We start from the raw sequence: 25,569 nt of genomic DNA, 5'->3' as shown, positions 1-25,569 counted from the left end.
TGGGATGAGAATAGGGATGGGAATGGGATGAGGATAGAGATGAGAATGGGAACGGGAGTGGGATGGGAATGGGATGGGAAGATGGATGGGGATGGAAATGGGCTGGGGCTGGAAATGGGCTGGGGCTGGAAATGGGATTGGGAACGGCTGGGGAGAGCGGGGAGCAGCCCCCCAAACCCGCTCGTCTCGCACACCCGCGGCTGACGGGATTAGTGGGATTATCCCCGTGTTCCCCACTCCTTTGGAGAGGAGCCTCGACGTGACAAAGCGCTTCCAGCCCCGATTTGCTGGTCTCCACGTCGCCGCCCACGGGGCTCCAGAGCTGGACCAGTTTCCCCTCCTTTTCCCGGCCCAAAGGTCCCCAGGACGGCGATGGGGAACCAGAAATGTTGAGGTGACCTCTGGGGGCTTTACCCTGTCCCTGCTGCCCCCTTGGGTGCTCATTTTTGGGGCTGCTCCCCCCGCTCGCCGCAGCTGCGCTATAATTTCCCTTCCCTTCCTTTCCTCCTCGCTGTAATTTCCCCAGCACCGCACCCGCATGCATTAAACATGCCCATAAACAACATTTCTGGCTGCCGGCGCACATCTGGAGAATACAGGATGCAGGAAAGGGAGGGGGAAACCGAGCCACCAAGTGACAAATAAAAATAATTCTTTAAAAAAGAATCAGGGAAAGAAAACCATCAGCACGAGCCCCATCAAACGTCGAAGAGACTGGGTTTTTTTATTTGCCGTCAAAATAAAGATGTAAATTGAAAAAAGAATAAATGAAAATAAATTTAAAAAAACAAGTTCAGCTCAAATGAAGGCAGAAGATCCATGCGCCGTGAACCGCGGGGAGAAACCGAAGAAATAAATTTAAAAAAAAAAAAAAAATAGAAATTAAAGAGGAGGAGGAGGAGGAAGGCTCCGTCCCCTCGAGAACGGCTAAGGCTGAAGTGTAGAAAAATCAAGAGCCGGGGAGGGCGAGCAGACGAGTCTGGCGCAGGGTCACAGCTCCCCCGACGTCTTTATGACGTGGAAGAGCGTGACGTTGTAGATGACCTGGTGGCCGTTGTTCCAGGTGTAGAGCACCCTCTCCCGCGGGTTGTAGTCCAGCATGGATATGTGGGAATACTGGTTGTGGAAGGGGATATCCGTGTACTCGTAGCTGGAAGTGTTTGTGTAGTAGGCGAAATAGATCTTGGCGCCGGCGAGGTGGGAGTTGGTGACGTAGAGCGTGCCGCAGATCATGAAGGACTCGCCGGCGCTGCGTTTGGGGTACCCCGTGTCCCAGCTCCGCAGCACCTCCAGCGTCTGGGGGTCCACCCGGCTCACCACGATGTTGCCGGCGTTCTGGTTGGTGGTGTAGACGGCCCACAAGCCGCTCTCGTCCACCATGAAGTCGATGTCGGAGAAGCCGCCCCAGGAATAGGGGAAGGTGTTGTTGTAGCCGGCGCCGGCGAGGCTGCGCTGCACCAGGACGCTGCGGGAGCGAAAGTGGTACTTGACGGCGATGTTGCTCTGGTATTTGTTGTAGTAGAGGGACCCGTTGAAGACCACGTGGCCGGTGCCGGCCCAGGGATGCGGCAGGAGATGCTGCACGAAGTTCTGCCCCGTCACGAAGTCGTTCAAGGTCCGAAACTCCAAGACGCGGCGGCCCTTGTAGTAGCCGTCCATGTACCACACCTGCGGTGGGCTTGGGTTAGGGGTGCCCGGCCCAAACGGGGTCCCCAACCCCAGCGAGATGGGCTCCCAGGACAGACGGACACCACCCGTGTCCTTCACAGCCCCCCCCTGCACATGCAACCGTTTACACTGCTGCCACTCCGGGATGCAGCGTTTTTCTGGCTTCCCTCTTTAACCGTGTTTTCTGCTCTTTCAAATGCTTGGCTAATTTTTAACGAGGGTGTGGACACCCTGGTGAGGGTGCACAAGGGTGCGGGCACCTCGGCGAGCATGCACAAGGGTGCCAAGAGCCCTGGCGTGCGTGCACAAGGGTGCAAACAACCTGGTGACCGTGCACAGGGGTGCAGGCACCCCGGCAAGCATGCACAAGGGTGCAGGCACCTCAGTGAGCATGCACGGGGTGCAAGAGCCCTGGCGTGCATGCACAAGGGTGCAAACAACCTGGTGACCGTGCACAGGGGTGCAGGCACCCTGGCAAGCATGCACAAGGGTGCAGGCACCTCGGCGAGCATGCACGGGGTGCAAGAGCCCTGGTGTGCATGCACAAGGGTGCAAACAACCTGGTGACCGTGCACAGGGGTGCAGGCACCCGGGCAAGCATGCACAAGGGTGCAGGCACCTCGGCGAGCATGCACAAGGGTGCCAAGAGCCCTGGCGTGCGTGCACAAGGGTGCAAACAACCTGGTGACCGTGCACAGGGGTGCAGGCACCCTGGCAAGCATGCACAAGGGTGCAGGCACCTCAGTGAGCATGCACGGGGTGCAAGAGCCCTGGCGTGCATGCACAAGGGTGCAAACAACCTGGTGACCGTGCACAGGGGTGCAGGCACCCTGGCAAGCATGCACAAGGGTGCAGGCACCTCGGCGAGCATGCACGGGGTGCAAGAGCCCTGGTGTGCATGCACAAGGGTGCAAACAACCTGGTGACCGTGCACAGGGGTGCAGGCACCCGGGCAAGCATGCACAAGGGTGCAGGCACCTCGGCGAGCATGCACAAGGGTGCCAAGAGCCCTGGCGTGCGTGCACAAGGGTGCAAACAACCTGGTGACCGTGCACAGGGGTGCAGGCACCCTGGCAAGCATGCACAAGGGTGCAGGCACCTCGGCGAGCATGCGCAAGGGTGCCAAGAGCCCTGGTGTGCATGCACAAGGGTGCAAACAACCTGGTGACCGTGCACGGGGGTGCAGGCACCCCGGCAAGCATGCACAAGGGTGCAGGCACCTCGGCGAGCATGCACAAGGGTGCAAACAACCTGGTGACCGTGCACGGGGGTGCAGGCACCCCGGCAAGCATGCACAAGGGTGCAGGCACCTCGGCGAGCATGCACAAGGGTGCCAAGAGCCCTGGCGTGCGTGCACAAGGGTGCAAACAACCTGGTGACCGTGCACAGGGGTGCAGGCACCCTGGCAAGCATGCACAAGGGTGCAGGCACCTCGGCGAGCATGCACAAGGGTGCCAAGAGCCCTGGCGTGCGTGCACAAGGGTGCAAACAACCTGGTGACCATGCACAGGGGTGCAGGCACCCCGGCAAGCATGCACAAGGGTGCAGGCACCTCAGTGAGCATGCACGGGGTGCAAGAGCCCTGGCGTGCGTGCACAAGGGTGCAAACAACCTGGTGACCGTGCACAGGGGTGCAGGCACCCTGGCAAGCATGCACAAGGGTGCAGGCACCTCGGCGAGCATGCACGGGGTGCAAAGAGCCCTGGTGTGCATGCACAAGGGTGCAAACAACCTGGTGACCATGCACAGGGGTGCAGGCACCCTGGCAAGCATGCACAAGGGTGCAGGCACCTCAGCGAGCATGCACAGGGTGCAAGAGCCCTGGTGTGCGTGCACAAGGGTGCAAACAACCTGGTGACTGTGCACAGGGGTGCAGGCACCCTGGCAAGCATGCACAAGGGTGCAGGCACCTCAGTGAGCATGCACAAGGGTGCAAACAACCTGGTGACTGTGCACAGGGGTGCAGGCACCCTGGCAAGCATGCACAAGGGTGCAGGCACCTCGGCGAGCATGCACAAGGGTGCCAAGAGCCCTGGTGTGCATGCACAAGGGTGCAAACAACCTGGTGACCGTGCACAGGGGTGCAGGCACCCCGGCAAGCATGCACAAGGGTGCAGGCACCCTGGTGACCGTGCACAAGAGTGCAGGCACCCCCAGCAAGCGTGGACATGCAGGGTGCACCCCAGGGAGTGTGCACCGAGGTGCATGCACCCCAGGGAGTGCATATGAAGGTGCATGCACCCCAGGCAGCGTGCACAGGCAGTGTGCACCCCAGGGACTTGTCCCCGTGGAGGCACAACCAGGAGGGACACAGCAGCACAAGCCAGGCAGGTTGCAGAGCACACGGTGCCCGAGGAGTGCTGGGGTTTTGCAAAAAATAAAAATCAGAGCCAGGCCTGCCAAGAGAGAAGCTGCACAGCTACAAAATTCACCTCTGCTCGGGCCTGGGAGGGTTTGGGGGAAAACACCCCCAAAAGAGCCACGCAGGAACCACGGGAAGCCAGGGCTATCCCCAACGTCCCCGTGGGGCTGTGTTACTCACCCGACTGTCGGCGCTGGGCGTCATCGTGTCCGTCATCCATGACCCGAAGCGGGAGCCCGACGCTCGGATGGTGATGGGGTTGCTGACGCCCGTCAGCTTCCCGCAGCCTGCGAAGGGAGAAAAAGCGCTTGGAATTCGGGGTGGGCACCCAGGACCGCGGCACCGCCCGGCTCCCTCCGGTCCCACGAGCATCACGCACCCAACGGGGACCCCCCCGGGAGCCGCTGGGGACAAGGGACAGGGCAGCGGGATGGGGGGTGCTGAAAGAAAAAGCACTGCCGGACCCAGTGTTTGCACAGGAGAGAGGGATCAGACCCAGTTTGCACAGGAGAGGGATCGTACCCAGTTTGCACAGGATGCAGGGATCGCACCCAGTGTTTGCACAGGATGCAGGGATCGTACCCAGTTTGCACAGGATGCAGGGATCGTACCCAGTTTGCACAGGATGCAGGGATCGCACCCAGTGTTTGCACAGGATGCAGGGATCGCACCCAGTGTTTGCACAGGATGCAGGGATCGTACCCAGTGTTTGCACAGGATGCAGGGATCGTACCCAGTTTGCACAGGATGCAGGGATCGCACCCAGTGTTTGCACAGGATGCAGGGATCGTACCCAGTTTGCACAGGATGCAGGGATCGTACCCAGTTTGCACAGGATGCAGGGATCGCACCCAGTGTTTGCACAGGATGCAGGGATCGTACCCAGTTTGCACAGGATGCAGGGATCGCACCCAGTGTTTGCACAGGATGCAGGGATCGCACCCAGTTTTTGCACAGGATGCAGGGATCGCACCCAGTTTTTGCACAGGATGCAGGGATCGTACCCAGTTTGCACAGGATGCAGGGATCGCACCCAGTTTGCACAGGATGCAGGGATCGCACCCAGTGTTTGCACAGGATGCAGGGATCATACCCACTTTTTGCACAGGATGCAGGGATCGCACCCAGTTTTTGCACAGGATGCAGGGATCGTACCCAGTTTGCACAGGATGCAGGGATCGTACCCAGTTTTTGCACAGGATGCAGGGATCATACCCAGTTTGCACAGGATGCAGGGATCGTACCCAGTTTGCACAGGATGCAGGGATCGTACCCAGTTTTTGCACAGGATGCAGGGATCGTACCCACTTTTTGCACAGGATGCAGGGATCGTACCCAGTTTGCACAGGATGCAGGGATCGTACCCAGTTTTTGCATGCAGGCGTGCAGCCGAGCCTCCAGCATCAGCACCCGCTGCTGCAGCTCCTCGTAGTCGTAGGCGCCCATCTCCTCCTGGATGGCCAGCAGGCTCCCGGACAGGTTCCTCACCTCCTCCTTCAGGTGCACGATCAGCCGTGTGTCCGACTTGTACTGATCCAGGACAGGCAGCAGAGGCAGCAGCTCCGTCATCTTGTCCTTCAGCTCCTGTTTAAGGGGTGCAAGAGGAGAGAAAAACAACAAAACACACCCCCCCCTCTTAAATGAAGCCCCTGCCTGGAGGCTGGTGCTGCTTCTGTCCGTCTGTCCATCCCTTCCGGGGGTAGCGAGGAGCTTTCCAGCCCCAACCGCAGAGCGCAGCCTCGTTAACACACCAGAGACGAGCCCTATTCCCTGGGTTGGTAATTAATAACAATTATAAGGCTTCGCATCCTCCAGGCGCTCGGGGATGAATCACGGACGCTGTCGCCGAGGGGAACCGGGCAGGATCCAGCCCCAGCGGGAGCAGCGGGTGTCTGGGCACGGAGTGATGCTCCGGGGAACAGGGATGCAGGAAGATGCAGCAACGGCGCCGGAGGAACGAGAGCAACAGGCAGAGCTGTACGCCAGGGTTGCAAAATCTCCGCTTATTTGAGCGCAAGGAGGAGGTTAAGAGGCGTTTTGAGCTTGGCCTGGGAGGCAGGTCCTGGCTGTGAGCAGCTCCACCAGGTCTCCTGCGCTCAAGGATGCTGTAAATCCACAGCCAGCAGCTGGTTTTCCACGGGAACACGGCGCCTTCCCTCGCTCATCCCCTTTAATTTTGGGCTGGATTTTGGGCCAGCGTTCCCACGTCCCGTTGGGATCGCATCCCAGCCGCGGGGCTCAGCACCTCCCGCTGTGATTAAACCAGCCCAGACATTCACTGCAGCTCAGATGTTTAATCAATGTCTCATCTCTGCAGCTGTCAGTGCCCGGCGTCCACCTGAGCATCCTCCGGCCCATTTCAGCGCCAAGAACCAGCCGCTCCCGAGACAGAAACGCTCTTTAGCCATCAGGATGAAGCTCTGAGCTTCCCAAAATAAACCAGTGCCCCAGTGTGGGGGGGGCAGGCGATGGGATTTCTTGGGGGTGCGGAGCCGCTGCAGCATCATCGACTTGCAGGCTGCATCGATCGGCACACGGTGCTGACGGCTGCCGCCCGTCAGGTGGAAACCGTGGCTTTGCCAGGGAAGAGCCGTGTTTTGTTTAATTAAAGGTGTCGATTCGCAGCCAGATGGGCTGGGAATTGGCCATCTCTGCTGTTCTGTCACCGCCACAGCTCCCCCACCCGACCCCCCCCCCGCAGCACCAAGGGAGGTGGCAGAATGTGGCCCTGGGGGTGGGTTGTCTTGTCTGAGCGCCTTCTCCTGCACCGCACCCGCTCTCCGCACTCGGGTGGCACAGGGACGCTCGACCCCTGGGACACCGCAGGGACACTCAGCTCTGGGGACACCGCAGGGATGCTCGACCCCTGGGACACCGCAGGGACATTCAGCTCTGGGGACACCGCAGGGATGCTCGACCCCTGGGACACCGCAGGGACACTCAGCTCTGGGGACACCGCAGGGATGCTCGACTCCTGGGACACTGCAGGGACATTCAGCTCTGGGGACACCGCAGGGACACTCAGCCCCTGGACCACTGCAGGGATGCTCGGCCCTGGGGACACAACAGGGACACTCAGCCCTGGGGACACCGCAGGGACGCTCGGCCCCGGGGACGCCACAGGGATGCTCGGTCCTGGGGACACCGCAGGGACACTCAGCCCCTGGACCACTGCAGGGATGCTCGGCCCTGGGGACGCAACAGGGACACTCAGCTCTGGGGACACTGCAGGGACACTCAGCCCTGGGACACCGCAGGGACACTCAGCCCTGGGACACCGCAGGGATGCTCGGTCCTGAGGACATCGCAGGGACATTCAGCCCCGGGACACCGCAGGGATGCTCGGCCCAGGGGACACAACAGGGATGCTCGGCCCAGGGGACACAACAGGGACACTCGGCCGCTGGACCACTGCAGGGATGCTCGGCCCTGGGGACACCGCAGGGACGCTCGGCCCCTGGACCACCGCAGGCATGCTCGGCCCTGGGGACGCAACAGGGACACTCAGCTCTGGGGACACTGCAGGGACACTCAGCTCTGGGGACACCGCAGGGACACTCAGCCCTGGGAACACCGCAGGGACATTCAGCCCCGGGACACTGCAGGGATGCTCAGTCCTGGGGACATCGCAGGGACATTCAGCCCTGGGACACCGCAGGGATGCTCGGCCCAGGGGACACAACAGGGACACTTGGCCCTGGGGACACAACAGGGACACTCGGCCGCTGGACCACTGCAGGGATGCTCGGCCCTGGGGACGCAACAGGGATGCTCGGCCCCGGGACACGGCAGGGATGCTCAGTCCTGGCGACACCGCGGGGACACTCGGCCTCTGGACCACTGCAGGGATGCTCAGCGCCAGGGACACCGCAGGGATGCTCAGCGCCAGGGACACCGCAGGGACACTCGGCCCCCGGACCACCCCAAGCAGGACCCTTCCCAGGGTGCCCACCCGTGTCACCACGTGCTCGTCCCCACCGCGTCAGCGGGTCCAGGGGGGGTGCAAGCGCCACGGCGGGGGGGGACGCGCGGGCTCACCTGGAAGCTCTTGGCGTTGAGGCTCCGCTGGCTCTCAGCAGCCACCTTCAGCCGCGAGTCCAAGCCCTTCATCAGGGACTCGGTGTTGCGCACGTACTGCAGGTCCCGGTACGTCCGCAGATCCAGCACCTCCATGGACTGGGAGATGTTCTGCACCTGCGGGGCGGGATGGGGAGGTTAATTAAACCCTCTGCTGCTAACGAAGAGGCTTGAGCACGGAGAATTTGGGGTGTGGGGGTGGAAAGGGGATGGGGAAGGGAGAGGAGCCCCCAAGACCAGCCTGGAGTCACCGGGTGCTGGTGGGGACACGACCCCAGGAGATGCCACCCCGGTGTCCCCACCCCAGGGAACTGCAGGACGAGCAGCTCCCGGCTCCACTGCGCCGGCGTTTATCTAAACGCTTGCGAGAAAACTCTTCCCCCCGCAGCTTTAATGTATAAAATAACGTGGTTTACTCATCCTGCTTCGGCTCTTATTTGTTTTTGTGTTTTTGTTTTTGTTTTTTTTTAAACCACTCGAGTGCACATTTCCCAGCCCGGTCTATAAGCTTTCATTCTTTAATTTCATCTGCCGCAGCCGGCAAAGTTATTTTATTTCCAGGCTTTCAAATGATGCGAACGTGGCCGTGTGCCTCAAATGGTTATTTATTTATTAGCACCGGCCCCGCTGGTATTTACGGTGCCGCCGCCGCCTCAGAACGGAGCTGCTTAAGAGGCATTTTTGCAGCACGTTATAATAAAAGTTTAATCGGGTTTGCGGTGCGGACGTGTGAAAACCGGGGGGAAATTAAATGAGCTCTGAGGGGAGGGGAAAGCTCGCAGAATCTGTTGATCAGTCCGAAAGAATCACGGCTGAGCTGGAGGAGATTTGGAAACATCCTCCATGAGGTGCAGAAAAAACAAAACCTTTTACGGATCTCGAGACGTTGGGATGCGATTGATGCCCTGGATTCCTGATTTACAGACGTGGATTAAGAAACCGATTGTAATTATTGTGTTGGTAACTGTTCTATTCATATGTTACGCTGCAACATGTGGGGAAGTGTTGTGTTGCAGTCACTAGAAGAGTTTAGAAAAGATGGGAGATATATATATATCTGTGTATACAAATAAGTCCCAAAAGCGGGAATTGTAGTCATTACCACTTAAAAGAATGAATCCTGTCGGCAATTGCTAAATCCTCTCAGTTTTCGGTCAGTCTGCTCCTCTAACAAAGATAAGAGTGACTTGCAAAATACCAAATCAGGAACTAAAAACTGGCTGTGCAGCTTTAGACATTTTGAAGCCCGCGCGATGGGTTGAGCCTTGTTTTAAGTCCTGGATCAAGTGTCCTTTGGCTGAACTAAAATGATTATGTGACCAATATGCAAATATGTAATCAATTGGCTGTTTAGGACGGCCCCGATGGTGTGATTGTATTAATAGTGATAAGATTTTGTAGATAACGGCTGCTACTTTTCTTTCTGGTGTCCTGGCTTTGTCGCAGCACCCAGACTTGCACAACTCTGTAATAAACAACATCTCGTCCCTGTGTGCTAAAATTCCACTCCATTGCACGCCGGGAAAGAACCTCAGGTTTGGGACAACCATGGAGGCCCACGCTGCCAGGCAAGGCTGCGCGTCCTCCCGACCACCAATTAACCACCTCGTTAGCGGGTCGGTAATGCCAATTAACAGCTGATTAACCGCTCACCTTCTCCATGAGCTGGCGGAGCTGGTGGCTGCGCAGGTCGCGGGAGCAGGTGCCCTGGACGGGGATGACGGCCGTGCAGAGGCATTTGCCGTCGGGGGCTTGCGCCGAGGTGTAAACCTGCCAGCCCTCGTCGGGGCTCTGGAAAAGGGTCTGCGGAACAGGAGGGGATGTCAGGGCCCCCCCAAGGGTGCCAGAGCCCACGCTGGCTCCCCACGCCTGCCCGGGCTCCCCCAAAACTGCAGGGCGGACGTCACCTTGGTGAGACATCGGAGCAGCCTTGTCACCCATCTGGGGACAAGCCAGCAAGGGAACAAGGTCCCGGCATCAGGATGAGCCCCCCAAACCCTCTCTGAACCACCACGTCACCGTCACCATCCCCGCTCGGTGCCGGCAAAGCCCGATGCCGAGCACATCCAGCTCCCCCAAACCCCCTTCTCATCGCGGCAGATTCGAGCCACTTTCCGTTTTTTCCTCCTTTGAGGTTTTTATCCGGGTCATTTAAGTTTTTTCCCCCCTCTCCAAGGCTCATTTCGCCGCAGCGATCTGCTCCAAAATACGGCGATTTCAGCTCCCCGGCAAGTTCCGCAAAATGACAGTGGGATGGGAAGGAACGGGGAGGAAACGCTCTTCATCATCCCCCACCGCTCCTCATCATCCCCCACCGCTCCTCATCATCCCCCACCAGCCAGCGCCGTGTCCCTCCTCTTCCTCCCACGGCCCCAGCCCGCTCTTATTTCCCACTAATCGAGGTGACGAGGCAGCAACTTCCTCCGCGCGGCCGTTTCGTACAAGCACAAATTGCTAATTCCTTCTTCTCCTTGAATTTTGGGTCCCTTTGGGGAAATACCAGCACAGCCCGCTGCCCGGGTGGGCAGCCGGGGGGGTTACCTGAGCATCCCCAGCCAGCTGAGCATCCCCCCAGCCCTGGGAAGCCAATTTTTGCCTCCGGTTGCGGCTTTTTCTCTCTTTTTTTTGGTGTCCCAACACAGGCAAAGGTGGGGGTGACCACCGCAGGCTCCCCTCACCCCCCCCATTTTCAACTGGGTCCTGAAAACCAAGCAGAGAGAAAAAAAACCATCCCCTTCCTCCCTCCCCTTTGCCTGATTTATTCACGCCATCAGCCGGCGCTTTTGCGCTGGGCCATTTAGCATTTCATGGGTAATTCATAATTATTAATTATGAAAATCAAGAGCAAACTCATCGCTCTCCGAGCGCCTTCTGCACCGAGCCAGGCGAAGATAAATGACCCGTTCCCTGTAACAAGCCAGGGACGATACTTTACTTTACACGCAGCGGCTTTAACTTCATGTTTCACATCGGAAGGGATTTATTGGACACGGCGGTGGCTAAACGCCGTTCTCCGACCTCCAGAATAAATTAACTGGCGGCGGCGTGAAACTCGCCTTTAACCGGGTAAATTCCCGCGTTATCGCAGGGGGAGGTAAATAGAGGATTTATTCCAGCGGAGACGGAGCCAACCCTGGCGACGAGTCGCATCGGGGGACAAACAACCTTTAGGAAGGTGCCAGCCGCTCGCTGCTACGGCAGGTGGATTCAAATAATGAACGATTATCGGATATACACGTTGGGAAGGGCAGTGCGTGGCGTCGTGCTCCCACCCAGCGAAACTGGGGTCCCCACGGCACCACCGCCGCTTCGTCTCCCGCCCCCAGGCTCCTGGAAGCATCCTGGGCACCAAAAGCTTCGTTTCTTCCCCTAAAAAAGAACCACCTACTGAAATTAAAGAGCCCAAAGCAAAGGCGGGCAGAGCATCCGCAGTCACCGAGGAGCCGTTTCCCTTTCCCCGGGACCCGTCTGGCCGCGGCCGAGCGGCAGGCGGGCATAAATACTTGATAGGGGGCTAATGAATAATTAACAGCAGGCAGCTGCCCGCGGCGGGCAGGATGCAGGCAGCGCTCAGCGCCACCCATTCGGCTGCCAAACGGTGCCGAGACCCCGCGGTCCATCCCGGGATGCAGGTGAGCATCCATGGGCGAGAGCCAGACCCCCGCGGGGATGTTTTCCTGCATCCAGCCCCCGCCGCCCTGCAGATATAACGCCCCCCCCCTCCCCGGGACGGAGGGGACGGCTGGGGGCGCAGGGCAGCCCTGCCCGCTGCGGCTCGGCGCCCGCCGGCGATATGATGAGGTTAAAACGCGGGCTGTGCAATCTGTCGCTGGGTTATTAATTAGAGCTCCCCGGGAAAGCTGCCTGCTCGGGAGAGGAGAAACTGCTGACACCCGCGGCCGCCGGAGAGCCGGGGATTGGCGGCGGGGGGGGGGTGCCGAAGCGCCCCCGCCCTCCCATGGGGCTCCCCAAAAGTCCCCGCTCGGCCCCTTGGCTAAAAAGCGGCCGCAGCGGGGGGCACGGGGGTGCAACCCAGCACCCTGCGAAGCCCCAGGGCGCCCCAAATCAGCATGGGGGGGTGGGGGGGGAAAGCAAGAGCCCCCTCCACGTCTCTGCCCCCTCTTCCCGGAGCGATGGAGCCGCTGCAGATGCTCCGCTCGCTCCCCATCGCCTTGTTCGTCCATGGGAAGGCGAGAGCTGCTGCCCGCTCCAGCGCCGGGGTCCCCAAAAGCCGGGGTCCCCAAAAGCCGGGGTCCCCAAAAGCCGGGCTGATGGGAGCAGCCAGGCCTGGGCTGGGCAAACCCAGCTCTGGATGTCCGGGCAGAAACGGAACCACTGTTTTCTAGAAAGGGGCTTTGGGAGCCCCCAAACAACAGCGAAAGGCCCCGCCGGGCGTCACCGAGCCCAGAGCCAGGGAGGAGAGAACCAGTTTTTGGGGTAAGCTTGGCTCGGTTCAGCACGCAGCGAAAAGCTCCGCTTTGCTAAACCCAGGCGGGAGATCAGCCCCGTCCCGGCGGCTCCCGTGGGCGGCTGTGCCCGTTCCAGCCGCATCCGCCGCGCTGCTGCCCGGCGATTAATGATTTTACACCGAAGAGTGACTAATGATTAGCCAATTATCGGAGAGCAGTGCCCGCTTTACCCCCAGCGCTGCTAATTGCCCTGCAACGCGATTGCCTGTTTGGCGGAGACCCCCGCGCGGGGCTGCGGCGATGAAGGCCACCGCGCTCATCCTCTGCAGAGGGCTGGTCGGGAATCGTACCCCCAAAAAGATCCCGGGGGATCCCCCGGGATCCCTCTGCAGTGGCTCGAAGGCTGCGGGGAAAGAGCCTCGTGGTTTGGCAGAGGCGGCGGGGGAGGCAACGCGGTGACCCCCCAATGGTTCCGGGGGGGTCGCTGCTGGGAGCCGGGGGGGGGGGGTCCAGATGGGCCGTGTCAGCGTCTTCCTCCAGCACCCCCAAACTGCATCGCCCCCCCCATAACCGCGATTGGCGCTGGCAGCGGCACGAAGCACCCGCATGGGCAGGACTCCCCGCCGTGACCCCCCCCCCAAAATGGGGAGCCCCGTCCTACACGGGGAGGCTCGGGCTACCGCGGGGGGGGTCTCACGACAAAGGACACGGGCCCACGCCGGTGTCCCACGCCGGGTGCCAACCAGGCCCCGCGGCCCCCAAAACCCAGCGCAGCCCCCCCGGGGGGCTCCCCGGCCCCCACGGCATCGCCGGGAGCTCAGCCCAGCCCCCCAAAACCTGCCCCCCCCCGCCCCCAGCTCCCAATGGGTTTCACACCCCACATCCAGCCCCGCTCTTCCAACCTGGAGACCCCCCCAGGGGAAATTTGGGGTGTCCCTGGTTTGGGGGGGGGGGGGGGCAGTGCCCAGCCTGGGTCGTGCAAACCCGGGGGGGCTCACCCATCTTCCCTATTCAGGAGCCCCCCCTGCAGCCAGCACCGCCTGGGCCAGTCCCCCCCCAGCCCCCGGGAACTGCCCCGTTGGGATGCACTGGGGGCAAGATGGGGGGCAGGAGCCCCCCCCCCCCCCACCCCGGGGGGGTCTCCTCCATTGGGCAACTCGTCCCCGCTGGCAGCACCGCGGTGGGGGGGTCCCTGGCGCACCCTGCTTGGGGGGGGGGGGAGGCTGGGAGGGGGATCCCCGTGCCCTGGCCGGTTGCGGGGGGGGGTCCCCGTGCCCTGCCTGGGGAATGGCGGGGGGGGGGGGTCCACATACCCGGGGAATCCCCAGCAAACTGCGCGGGGGGGGGTCCTGTATCCGGGGGGGGGGGGGGTCCCGCGTCGGGGGGACCGACAGGATGCGGGGTGGGGGGGGGGAAGCGAAGGGGGGGGGTCCCGGTGCGCGCCACCCCGGGGCCACCCGCGCCCCCCCCCGCCCCCCCCCCGGCCCCGGCCGCCGCAGGAACCGGGCAGACTCACGATCTTCTCGGAGGTGCCGGCCCGGGACACGGCGGTGCCGTTGAGCCCCACGAGCGAGGGCAGCGTCTGGGACATCCAGTTGGTGACCATGGCCATGGTGCTCAGCACGGCCCCGATCTTCAGCAGCGGCACCGTCATGTCGCCGTCGCACGCCCATCACAGCCACCCCCCCCCCCCCCGCCGCCGCTTCCCCGCCCGGTGCCCGGAGCCCGGTGCCCGCCGCCCGGTGCCCGCCGCCCGGAGCCCGGAGCCCGCCGGGCCGCACCGCGCACCGGCCGCGCCGCCTGCGGAGCCCCCGCGCCGCTCTCGCCCTTTTAACGGGGCCGGAGCCGCTCCGGAGTGACGTCGGCGCCGCTGGCCCCGGGCCAGCCCGGTACGGCCCCGCTTTGGGGCGGGTCTGCGCGGCACGGCTCGGGAGGGAGCCCCCGCCGAGGGCGGGACTGCGACCGGGGGGCCCAGCCGGTCCCGGTTCGGGGGGGTCCCGGTTCGGGATGATCCCGGTTCGGGGTGGTCCCAGCCGGTCCCGGTTTGGGGGGGTCGCAGCTGGTCCCGGTTCGGGATGATCCCGGTTCGGGGTGGTCCCGGTTCGGGCTGGTCCTGGGTGGTCCTACCCAGTCCCGGTTCGGGGTGGTCCCAGCCGGTCCCGGTTTGGGGAGGTCGCAGCTGGTCCCGGTTCGGGGTGGTCCCAGCTGGTCCCGGTTTGGGGGGGTCGCAGCTGGTCCCGGTTCGGGGTGGTCCCAGCTGGTCCCGGTTTTGGGGGGTCCCAGCCGGTCCCGGTTCGGGGTGGTCCCGGTTCGAGGGGGGGTCGCAGCTGGTCCCGGGTCGGGCTGATCCCGGTTTGGGGTGGTCCCGGTTTGGGGGGGTCCCAGCTGGTCCCGGTTCGGGACGGTTCCGGTTCAGGGTGGTTCCACCAGGTTCCAGTTCAGGGTGGTCCCGGCTCGGGGGGTCCCGGGGGGTCCCGGCTCGGGAGGTCCCGGTTCGGGGGGTCCCGGGGGGTCCCGGTTCGGGACGGTCCCACCCAGCACGGAGCGGTCTGGGGCACGGAACCCCCGGAGAGCCCCGGCTTGGGGGAGCAGCACCCCCGCACCCCTGTTTTAGGCGAGCGGAACCCCCAGAGACCCCCGCTGCTGGTATCGGGGGCCTCTGCACCCCCGGCCTGCTTTGGAGGCTGCAGCCCCCCCCCAGCACCCATCACCCGCCGCCGTTGAGACCCCCCAAGGTCCCCCCAGACACCCCAAATCCTCATCTCCATCCTCAGCCCCCCACAGTTGCGGGGACCCTCCCCACGGCCCCCCCAGCGCGCTCCCCGGGGTCCCCCCGGCCACCCCAGACCACTCTGCCGGTGGGTGCCCCCCCCGACCGCCCCCGCCCCGGGACCCCCGGGTTTGGAGCATCCTCGCCCCCCCCCCGCTCGTGTCGCTGTCGCGCGTGTCGCGGTCGCTCAGCGCCACCGCGTGGGGACACCCACGCACGGCACACGGGCGACCACGGGGAACACCCCCCCCCGCCTCCCAGCCGCGCCCCCCCCCGCGGGTTTTGGGGTGCTATTGGGCTCTGACACCGGCTTGGGGAGGGGACGGGGCAGCACCCGCAGGGACAACTGTCCCCGTGTCCCCAGGGACAAGGTGGGGACACCCAGGAGGGACCGAAGCGGGGGGCGCTCACTTCTGAGACCCCCCCCCTTTAAGTGCCAAGGGACCCCCCGAGTGGGGGTCGGGCCCCACGGGGGAGTCCACGCTGGGCGCAGCCGCCACCCGGGACGGTGTCCCCACGCTCTGACCCCCAGTTGCCACCCATTTGGGGGGGGGGGTGACCCCAAAGCCATAGGGCGGGGCTTCCAAACCCCCCCCCTCCATGTCCCTCCTGCTGCGAGCCTTGTGTCCCCCAGGGACACCCCCGGGGACACCCCCGGGGACACCCCCGTGTCACCGCACACCGGGTGGGCAGCTCCAGCCATGGGGCTTTGCCCGGGGTGGGGTGATGGGGGAGACCCCCCCAAACCTCCCCCCCCCGCCTCCTCCTTCCCCCATTGCAGCAGCTGCAAACGGCTCGTTATCTCGGGTTTGTTCGTTAGCGGGGGGCTGAGCACGGTGCAGTGGGGCCTGGGGGGGGTCACGTTCCCACCCCCAAACCCACTAGGGGGTGGGAGCAGAGCAGCCGTTTAGGGGGGAAAGGGGGAGCTCGGGGGGCAGCTCTGAACACCAAGCCCCCCCCGGCCAGCTCCCCACATCCCACCACCCCCGATGAGCCCCCCCCGCGTGGGCGGCACCCGCAAGACGAGGCCGGTTTGGGGTCCCACAGCAGCCCCGTCACGCGGGGCTTGGCGACACGAGCAGGGTACCAACAGGGCCACACGCTGGGCAGGCCAGGGACGTCATTTCGGGCCAAAACTGGCCCCAGTTCGGCCCCAGCATCCCCCAAAAAAACCCCCCCTGGGAAGCGGCTGCAGGGGGGACAGGGGGAGACCCCCCCGGCGCAGCCCCCAGCCCGGTGACCCCAGCTCATGTGTGTCCAACAGGCTGCACGACGGCCGCTGACTATTCAGCAGGGCCGGCTGCTCGTAACGAACCGCTGAATTGGGAAGAACGTCACGCCCGACACGCGGCTCCGGCCACTGACCCACGGGCGGTGCCGCAGCCGGTGCGGGCGCTGCGGGGAGGGGACAGGGACACCCAGGGCGTCCCCAAACCAGCCACGTCCCCACGGCGAGTCCCCAGACCAGCCGTGTCCCCATGGCGAGTCCCCAGACCAGCCGTGTCCCTATGGCGAGTCCCCAAACCAGTCCTGTCCCCATGGGGAGTCACCAAACCAGCCGTGTCCCCATGGCGAGTCCCCAGACCAGTCGTGTCCCTATGGAGAGTCCCCAAACCAGCCGTGTCCCCATGGGGAGTCCCCAGACCAGCCGTGTCCCCATGGCGAGTCCCCAAACCAGCCGTGTCCCCACGGGGAGTCACCAAACCAGCCGTGTCCCTATGGTGAGTCCCCAAACCAGCCGTGTCCCCATGGCGAGTCTCCAGACCAGTCGTGTCCCTACGGCGAGTCACCAAACCAGCCGTGTCCCCACGGGGAGTCACCAAACCAGCCGTGTCCCCACGGCGAGTCCCCAAACCAGTCCTGTCCCCATGGCGAGTCCCCAGACCAGCCGTGTCCCCATGGGGAGTCACCAAACCAGCCACATCCCCATGGCAAGTCCCCAAACCAGCCGTGTCCCCACGGCGAGTCACCAAACCAGCCGTGTCCCCACGGGGAGTCACCAAACCAGCCGTGTCCCCATGGCAGGTTGTGGCAGCTGCTGCGTTTTTGACCCCCCCATGGCCCCGGAGCCGGTGCCCGGGGGTGGGCTGAGGTGGTTTGGAGGATGGAGGCAGCCCCGGGGCCCGGGGGGGACATGGGGACACGAAGCTCGGTCCTCGTGGTCTTGCCCCTTGGGACCTCCCCACCTCGCCACCCCTGCCCCGGCGTGCCGGGCCGGCGTCGCCCCCGGTGTCACTAGGAGCTGGTGGCGGATTCGCGCTGTCCCCGGCCCCGCTGGGACGTGGTGCACAAGGCTGTGACACCCGCGCAGCTGCCACCGCCGGGCACAGCTGGAGCACAGCTGGCTCCCGGGGACGAGGAGGAGGCCGGTGCGCCCGGTGCTGCTGTGGTGGCAGCTCTCAGGGGACCCGAGTCACCCCCTGTCCCCCCCCGGGCGGCTCGTCCCAGCACAGAGGGCCCCAGGGCTCGCTGGGGTGCACCCATGGGTGCCTGTTCCCCCCTGGCTGGCCTGGGCGCACCCGCAAGCCCACGGTGTCCCCAGGGTGGGGACAGCTGGCGCCCCATGTCCACAGCGGCGGTGGGGACAGCCCGGGGTGTGCGGCACAGCCCGGGTGACATGGGCCAGATCCAGGCCGTCGTGTGACATCGGGGCAGATCCTTCCTCCTCACTGGCCACGTGTTGGTCCCCCCAGAGCCACCCGTCACCCGTGTGTCCCCACCGCCCTGCCGGGACGGGACGGCTGCCCCAGCGTCTGGGGCTCAGTCCGGCCACCCCAGCGATGCCGCGGGAGGGGACATTCCACTGTCCCCACCCAGGTGGCCACAGGGACCCCAGGAGGGCGGCGGGACCCCGGGGCGAAGCCCCGCGCCCACCTTGCACCCAGTGCCACCCACAAGCACCCCCCCGCCCCCCAGCATCCCTCAGCGGGCGCCTCGGGGTGCCCGGTGTCCCCCGGTGTCCCCATCCCGGGGACACACCCATGGCGGGTCCCGGCATCCCCACCGGCCCCGCTGTCAAACGGGCGCCCCCGGGGGCACCGCGGCACCGCCCGCCCCCCGCCCTCCCTCACCTGCAGCGCGGGGCAGCCGGCGGAGACGAGGAGGAGGAGGCCGGGGAGGAAGCGCATCCTGCAGGCACCGACCCCGCCGGAGCCGCCTCGCCGGGACCGCTGCCGGAGGGAGCCTCAGCGGGCCGGGGCCGTCCCCCGCCGCTCCCGCAGCCGCTCCCGGGGCCGTCCCCCGCCGCTCCCGCAGCCGTTCCCGGAGCCGCTCCCGGGGCCGTCCCCCGCCGCTCCCGCAGCCGCTCCCGCAGCCGCTCCCGGGGCCGTTCCCGCAGCCGCTCCCGGAGCCGCTCCCGCAGCCGCTCCCGCAGCCGCTCCCGGGGCCGCTCCCGCAGCCGCTCCCGCAGCCGTTCCCGGAGCCGCTCAGCGCCGCCGCCGCAGCCGCATCCCCCAGACCGGGCCCCGCCGCCGCCGCCGCCGCCGCCGCCGCCGCCGCCTTTATCGGCGCCCCCGCCCCGAGCGGGCCCCGCGCGGCACCGGCTGCAGCCGCCGCACCGGCCCCGGTGCAGGGGGCGGCGCGCCCGCTACGGGAGGCTGGAGGCGCCGGGGGGAACCGGGCCGGGCTGGGCGGAACCGAACCGGGATGGACCGGGAGGGAGGGAAGGAGGGAGGGGGCGGCCGAGCGGGTGTCCCCACTCCGGTACCCGTGTCCCCCCCCGGTATCTGTGTCCCCTCCCGGCACCCGTGTCCCCCCGGCACCCGTGTCCCCCCGGCACCCGTGTCCCCCCCCAGTACCCGTGTCCCCCTCCGGTACCCGTGTCCCCCCCGGTAAGCGTGTCCGCCCCCAGTATCTGTGTCCCCCCCGCGGTAGCCGTGTCCCCCTCTGGTACCCGTGTGCCCCCCCCGGTACCCGTGTCCCCCCGGTACCCATGTCCCCCCCCCGGTATCTGTGTCCCCCCCCAGCACCCGTGTCCCCCCGGTACCCGTGTCCCCCGGGTACGCGCAGCCCAGCCCCGGGGATGCGCAGGGGACGCAGCGGTTCGGACGGTCCCATCGGGGGGCGGCCCCGGGTCCCCTCGCTGGGTCCCCGGGGGAAGGACGTTTTGCGGGGGGGAATTAGGTGGGCAGCGCCGGGTCCCCCCCCACTCCAGGGTTCCTGGGGATGGAGGTTTTTTGGAGGGGACAGCTCCGGGTTCCCTCTCCTGCTTCGGGTCCCCTCTCCAGGGTGGCTGGGGATGGAGGTTTGGGGGGGGCCCCCCTGTTCCCCTCTCCTGCCCTGGGGTGTTTGGGGTGGGGGGTACCCGGGTCCAGCTGCCACCGGTGCCCCATGGCCAGGTCCCAACCCTGCCCTTGCAGCCCCGCCAGGGGACAGAGCGTTCCCTGTCCCCCCCCAAAACTGTCCCATGGGGACACGGAGCTGGGTGCCCAGGGTGGGGGCAGCTCTCTGGGTCTGGGGGGGGCAGGAGGGGCCGGCAGCGGCTTCACACCCCGCGCACGATGGCCTCGCACGCCCCGGTGACAGTGGGGACACGAGGCCGGCAGCCTCAGGGCGTCGCAACCCTCAGTTTGGGGGGGGCCAGGGACCCCCCCCCCCCGCCTGCCCGTTTTCATGAAAATCTGCAAAGATTTGGGGTGGGAGCCGCGTTCGATACAGTCGGTTTATCGTACAGTAACTGCGACAGCACCGGGCGCGGGGCTGAGCCGCGCGGCGTCCCCAACCACGGCCCCTCTGCTGCGGGGGACGGGCTGCGCCGTGACCCCCCCAGAGGGACACGGGGGCTCCCCCCGCCGCCTGCTCCCCCCACGGAGGGGCAGAGCGGTAGGGGGTGAAGGAGCAGATTTAACACCCCCCCGAGTCCCCCCAGCTCGTGTCCTGGCCTGGGGTCAAGGGGACACCTTGGCAGGGGGGGCTGGATTAAGCCCCCCCCCGGGCATCGGGCCGGGACTGGCGGCATCACGGTGCCGGGGGCACATCCAGTGCTTCACTAAGGGGGTTCTCGGGGGGCGTCGTAGCACCACGGGGGGGGGGACCCGGCTTAAAACCCTCCCCCAGTCTGGGGTGCCCTACCCCAGCGTCCCCCCCCCGCCGGAGCCGGCAGTATAAATAAGGGGGGGCAGGAGGAGACGGCACCGCGGCCGCTCCGAGTCCTGAGTTTGCCAGAGCAGGCCCTGGGTCACTGTCCCTGGCGCGGGGGGGGTGGCAGAGGGAGCGGAAACCACCCCCCCGCAAAAAAAACCATCCCTCCCCACGCGGCGTCCGGGGCCGCACTCAGCCCATGAAGCAGACAGGTCCCAGCTCGAAGCCGAATTTCTGGTTGGTGTCACCGAAATCCAGGACGGCCACGTCGGTCAGGGGCAGCCGCTCGACGCGGGACGATGTCACCTCCAGCACCGTGCGCTCCTGGCCCCGGCGTCCCTGCGGGGGGGCGACAAATGTTGATGTGTGAGGCGCCTGGGATGAGCGATGGGGGGACACGTCTACCTTGTGGGGAAAGGCGCAGGAGCTGGGGCTCTGAGCTGGAGAAGAGGAGACTGAGGGGTGACATTAATGGTTGTCAATATGGAAAGGGGGAGCGTCAGGAGGATGGAGCCGTTGGTGACAACAGCGACAGGACAAGGGGCAACGGGTGCAAACTGGAACACAGGAGGTTCCGCTTCAAGATGGGAAGAAACTTCTTCCCGGCGAGGGTGCCAGAGCCCGGCCCAGGCTGCCCAGGGAGGCTGTGGAGTCTCCTCCTCTGGATCATTCCAACCCGCCTGGTTCTGTGTAACCTCATCGGGGTGTTTCTCCGGCGGGGGGATCGGGCTGGATGAGCTTCCGAGGTCCCTTCCCCTCCCTGACATTCCGGGATTCTGTGATTCTGCGACACGCAGGCGGCGGGGAAGGAAACGTGGCGTATGCAGCGCCCGGTGACCCGTTCGCAGGTTGGGACACGGGGACGGAAACGTGGGGTCCTGGTGACTTGGGGACCCACCTGGCAGCCGTCGTGGAGGGCGCGGACGGGGGCGGCCGGGTGGTTGTGGCCCAGCTCCTCCTCGTTGGCCCCGCGGAAGCGCAGGGCGCGGGCGAAGGTGCCGGCGCGGGCGTCGTACCAGGCGGCAGCGTGTTGGCAGAGGACGGTGAAGTTCTGGCGGGCGCCGGCGCTCAGGAGCCGCAGGAAGGTGAGTTGGGTGACGGGGACGGCGTTCCCGTCCGCGTCCACGTAGGAGAACTGGGGTGGGGAGGACGGGAGAGGGGCTGGGACACAACACCCGCCTGCCCGGGGGACAGGGGTGACGCCGGCGGCCCCCCCGGCCCGCGGAGCCCCCACCTTCTTGCCCCGTTTGAAGGTGCTGTACCACGTCCCCGGTTTCTCTCTGCTCCAGGCGGCCAGGCGGACCTGGGGGTGACACGGCGTCGGGGACAAAGCCTCTCCAAGCTCGGAGGGATGGGGGAAGCGAGTCCCAAGCCGCCCCCATCGTGCGCCCCCCAGGGAGGGCTGGTGTGGGGGGTTTGGACACCTGGATCTTTTCAAACTCACAGATTCAAATTTCTTATCGGGGAACAGACACGTCTCGCCGCCGGCGGTGAAATTACAGAAAACGCGGAAGGCGTCGCGGGAGCAGCCCTGGTTGGGGTCGATCCAGTACTCACCTGGGAAGGACAGACAGAAGGACAGACAGGGGTTCGCCCAGGGGCACGTCACACAGGGCATTTCGCTGTGTGTGTTTGTCCCCCCCCCACCAAAAAAACCCTCACCGTCCTGGAGCTGCGGGTGGCAGAGCTGGAGCTCCCGGCAGACGCGCGCGGGGCTCTCGGGGGTGCCCAGGGGCCGCCGCAGCCGCTCCACGTCGCCGCGCAGGGAGCTGAGCGCCGCGTAAACCTCCTCCAGCCCCTCGCCACCGTGGGGGGGGCCCTGCTGCTCCCCCCCGGCCCCTTGGGCCGCTCGGCGCTGCCTCCGGCTCGAGGGCAGAGGCTCGAGCAGCTCGGCCGGGGGGCCCTGGGAGGGACGGGGGTGAGCGGCGGATGGGGGGACAGGCAGGAGGGTGGGGGGGACAGGGGACGTTACAGCCCCCCCAGGGATGGGACAGACGTGAAGGGGTGTCTGTCCAAAGCGTCCCTTACTCACCGGTGGTCCCGGGGGGCCGGGGGGGCCGGTGTCACCTCGGGGACCCAGAGCACCCTGTGAAAGGAGAGGACTCAGCCCCGCGGCGCTGGGACAGGCCCCGGGTTGTCCCCTGGGAGCACATTTGTGTCCCCCCCCCCGCTGTCCCCGTCCCTCCCCAGCACTCACCGGGGAGCCTTTGGAGCCCTTCTGCCCCAAGGGACCCTGCGGGGACAAGAAAAGAGGAGAGGGACACTGGCTGGGCACGTGGTGACCCCACGGCCCCCCAGTGTCCCCTCCCTGGGGCTGGGGCTCCCCCCTGCCCCTCCACACCCCCAGGGGGGTTAAGGGTGGGCAGGAGACCCTTGGTGAACCCCCCGGCACAGGGAGACACTCACCGAGAGCCCGGGGGGGCCGGGGGGGCCGGTGGGGCCAGTGGGACCAGCCAGACCCTGTGGATAGAGACAGTGTCACCCCCATGTCCCCCCGTCCCTCGTGTCCCCCCCAAAGCTCAGGGAAGACCCCGAACACTCACGGGGTCTCCTTTGGGTCCGGGGGGGCCCTGGATGCCGGGGAGCCCCTGGTCTCCCTTCTCCCCCATCTCTCCCGGTGGCCCAATGAGCCCGATCAGGCCAGCATGGCCCTGGGGACAAAGGACAGTGTCCCACAGGCCCCCCCGCATCCGATGACCGGGGGGGGGCTCAGGGACAAATCCGGGGTGACCCTGTGCGACCGTCGCCTCCTCTCACCTTGTCTCCTTTGTGGCCGGGGTCTCCCTTGAGGCCAGGCAAACCCACGGGACCCTGCAAGAGTCCCCAGGAGGGTGTCGCGCGCCCCGGAACGTCCCCACCCGGGGTCACCCGGGTGTCCCCACCTCGCTCACCCCAACTTACCAAGGGACCGGGGGGTCCCGCTTGGCCCGGAGCCCCCAACAAGCCTTGTTCACCCTGGAAGAGACCCGGTGTGGGAGAGGGGCCCCCCCGAAATGCCCCGCGTGCCCGAGGGGACGTCCCCCAGCTGGGGCTCTGGGGACACGGGGAACGTCCCCCCGCTGCCCCCGACTCACGGCGGGGCCGGGGATCCCCCGCAGCCCCTCGGGGCCCGGCCGGCCCGGTGGTCCCTGCGCCCCCACGGGGCCCGTCTTCCCAGGTGGCCCCTCGGTGCCGGGTTGTCCCTGGGGACACGAGGACAGAGCTGGGGGGCTGGCATCCCCCTGCGAGGATGCAGGGGGGGGGGGTCTGCTCCTGTCCCCCGGATTTTCAAAGCGGGGGTTTGGGGGAGTCCCAACTCACCTTGGCGCCCTTCTCGCCCTGCCGGCCCTCGCGCCCCGTCGGTCCCACGGGTCCCTGGATGAGGGGACAGGGACAGCGGGAGCTGCAGCCGTCCCACGTCGCCCCACGCTGGGTGTCCCCCCACCCATGTCACCCCCGCCCTTCCCCTACTCACCCTCCAGCCGGGGGGGCCCGGGGGACCCGGCTCCCCTGATGCTCCTGGGGGACCCTGAAACGATTCCAGTGGGAATTTGGGGTGAGGGGACAAGGGAACAGTCCCACAGCCAGGACCGGGGGACACGTGGAGCGGGGGGAAGGAAGCAGCACGGCTCAGTCACAACCCCCCCAGCCCAGGGTGGTCCCGCTGGGAATGGGACCCCCCCACACACACATTCTGCAGCCACAACACCCCGAGTTGTGCCACTCACCGGCAAACCAGGGTCCCCGCTGTCACCCTTCTCTCCAGCGGCTCCGTCCAGCCCCTGTGACACAGGGGACAGTGAGCACCCCCCCCCTGACTCGAGCCCCCCCTGGGCCCCCCCGGGCTGTCAGGTCACTGAGAAGCACTGGGGAGAGAACAGGGGGGGTCCCGGCACCTCCGGACCCCATCGCCATCCCAGGGTGACACGGCAGGTGACACCGGAGCGTCACCTCGAAGGGGCGAGGGGGGGCTGCTCACCGGCACGCCGGGGTCTCCGGGGGGGCCGGGGTCACCCGGGAAGCCGATGGGACCCTGTGGGGAGAAGGGGACACGGGGGTGGGACTGGGAGGGAGCCCCAAACCTTCCGCCTGCTGGGACAGCAGGGAATGGGATCGGAGGGTGACCGGGGGGGGACACGGGGGCTCGGGGCAGCGTCCCCCCCCTCTCTGTGCTCCACTTACCACGTTGCCTTTGGCTCCGTCCTCTCCCGGCGGCCCCTTCTTGCCGGGGGGTCCCGCTGCCCCCGATGGCCCCGCGTCCCCCTTCTCCCCCACGTCCCCTTTCACACCCTGCCGAGGGACGGGGGGGGGACATTAGAGCAGGGAGGGGACACTAAAAACGTCCCCCAGGAGCTCTGCATGTGCTTTCCATGGCCGGGGACAGCGGGATCTGCCCCCCACTCTGTTTTGTCCCTAGAAGACCCCCCCGTTCCCCTCGGGGATACTCACGGGGGGTCCGGGCTCCCCTGCGGCTCCGGGGTCTCCCGCTTCACCCGGTTCACCCTGGGGGGACAAAAAACCAACAGGGCAGACGCCGGTGGGTGCTGGGGGGGGACACAGCTCTGCCCGCCCCCCGTCGCCCCCCCAAAAGCGGGCCTTACCTTTTCTCCCACGGCGCCCGGCTGGCCCACGCCGCCCGGCATCCCCTGGGGGCCCTAAAGCAGGAGGATGGGCTGTACCCCCCCTCGGGGACACCGAACAGCCACCCCCCCGAGCCCCCCAGGGCCATACTCACCTCGGCACCGCTGGGTCCCTGCGGCCCACGGGGTCCCGGTGCGCCGGGGGGGCCCTGTGGGGAGCACAGAGCGGGGGTCAGACTGCAAAGGGGGGGTCAGACTGAAAAGGGGGGGTCAGATTGAAAAAGGGGGGTCAGGCTGCAAAGCGGGGGGTCAGAATGTAAAGGGGGGGGTCAGACTGCAAAGCGGGGGAGTCAGATTGAAAAGGGGAGGATCAGACTGAAATGGGGGGGTCAGATTGAAAAAGGGGGGTCAGGCTGCAAAGCGGGGGGTCAGAATGTAAAGGGGGGGTCAGGCTGCAAAGGGGGGGAGTCAGATTGAAAAGGGGGGGATCAGATTGAAATGGGGGGGTCAGACTGAAAAAGGGGGGTCAGGCTGCAAAGCAGGGGGTCAGAATGTAAAGGGGAGGTCAGACTGAAAACGGGGGGGAGTCAGATTGAAAAGGGGGGGATCAGATTGAAAAAGGGGGGTCAGAATGTAAAGGGGGGG

The 25,569-nt window shown here is 65.8% G+C and overlaps 2 protein-coding genes across 4 annotated transcripts in view; both read right to left on the bottom strand.

Annotated features, from left to right (window-relative positions):
- Positions 1 to 743: 743 nt before the first annotated feature.
- Positions 744 to 14,170, bottom strand: OLFM2 (olfactomedin 2). The gene is made up of 6 exons (XM_065655018.1): positions 14,033 to 14,170; positions 9,761 to 9,910; positions 8,069 to 8,224; positions 5,395 to 5,614; positions 4,211 to 4,317; positions 744 to 1,668 (listed from the first exon to the last, which is right to left on the bottom strand). The coding sequence occupies exons 1-6, from the start codon at positions 14,168 to 14,170 to the stop codon at positions 991 to 993; spliced, it is 1,449 nt and encodes a 482-aa protein (XP_065511090.1). The 3' UTR covers positions 744 to 990.
- A 5,775-nt stretch (positions 14,171 to 19,945) lies between these two features.
- COL5A3 (collagen type V alpha 3 chain) overlaps positions 19,946 to 25,569 on the bottom strand; it is a 28,366-nt gene continuing 22,742 nt past the window's right edge. For all 3 annotated transcript variants that reach the window (XM_065654961.1, XM_065654962.1, XM_065654963.1), the window contains 20 exons: positions 25,080 to 25,133; positions 24,946 to 24,999; positions 24,794 to 24,847; positions 24,527 to 24,634; positions 24,324 to 24,377; positions 24,073 to 24,126; positions 23,820 to 23,873; positions 23,666 to 23,719; positions 23,440 to 23,547; positions 23,267 to 23,320; positions 23,123 to 23,176; positions 22,909 to 23,016; positions 22,772 to 22,825; positions 22,563 to 22,598; positions 22,398 to 22,451; positions 22,028 to 22,268; positions 21,810 to 21,922; positions 21,600 to 21,668; positions 21,264 to 21,500; positions 19,946 to 20,704 (listed from right to left, as the gene is read on the bottom strand). In XM_065654961.1, the coding sequence (XP_065511033.1) occupies positions 20,558 to 20,704; positions 21,264 to 21,500; positions 21,600 to 21,668; positions 21,810 to 21,922; positions 22,028 to 22,268; positions 22,398 to 22,451; positions 22,563 to 22,598; positions 22,772 to 22,825; positions 22,909 to 23,016; positions 23,123 to 23,176; positions 23,267 to 23,320; positions 23,440 to 23,547; positions 23,666 to 23,719; positions 23,820 to 23,873; positions 24,073 to 24,126; positions 24,324 to 24,377; positions 24,527 to 24,634; positions 24,794 to 24,847; positions 24,946 to 24,999; positions 25,080 to 25,133 (1,761 nt within the window). In that variant the 3' untranslated portion in view covers positions 19,946 to 20,557. The remainder of the gene's footprint in view (positions 20,705 to 21,263; positions 21,501 to 21,599; positions 21,669 to 21,809; positions 21,923 to 22,027; positions 22,269 to 22,397; positions 22,452 to 22,562; positions 22,599 to 22,771; positions 22,826 to 22,908; positions 23,017 to 23,122; positions 23,177 to 23,266; positions 23,321 to 23,439; positions 23,548 to 23,665; positions 23,720 to 23,819; positions 23,874 to 24,072; positions 24,127 to 24,323; positions 24,378 to 24,526; positions 24,635 to 24,793; positions 24,848 to 24,945; positions 25,000 to 25,079; positions 25,134 to 25,569) is intronic.

This window comes from Caloenas nicobarica, chromosome 36, assembly GCF_036013445.1.
Source record: "Caloenas nicobarica isolate bCalNic1 chromosome 36, bCalNic1.hap1, whole genome shotgun sequence".
Lineage (NCBI taxonomy): Eukaryota > Metazoa > Chordata > Aves > Columbiformes > Columbidae > Caloenas > Caloenas nicobarica.
This window is presented reverse-complemented; position numbering and strand designations above follow the sequence as displayed.

Bases quoted from the DNA above. Each gene is read 5' to 3' on its own strand.
- OLFM2 (XM_065655018.1), bottom strand. From the start codon at position 14,170: ATGACGGTGCCGCTGCTGAAGATCGGGGCCGTGCTGAGCACCATGGCC. The intron at 9,911-14,032 runs GTGAGTCTGCCC...CCTGTTCCGCAG, and splicing joins CCGGCACCTCCGAGAAGATC to ACCCTTTTCCAGAGCCCCGA. The intron at 4,318-5,394 runs GTACGATCCCTG...CTCCCTTCGCAG, and splicing joins CGCCTGCATGCAAAAACTGG to GCTGCGGGAAGCTGACGGGC.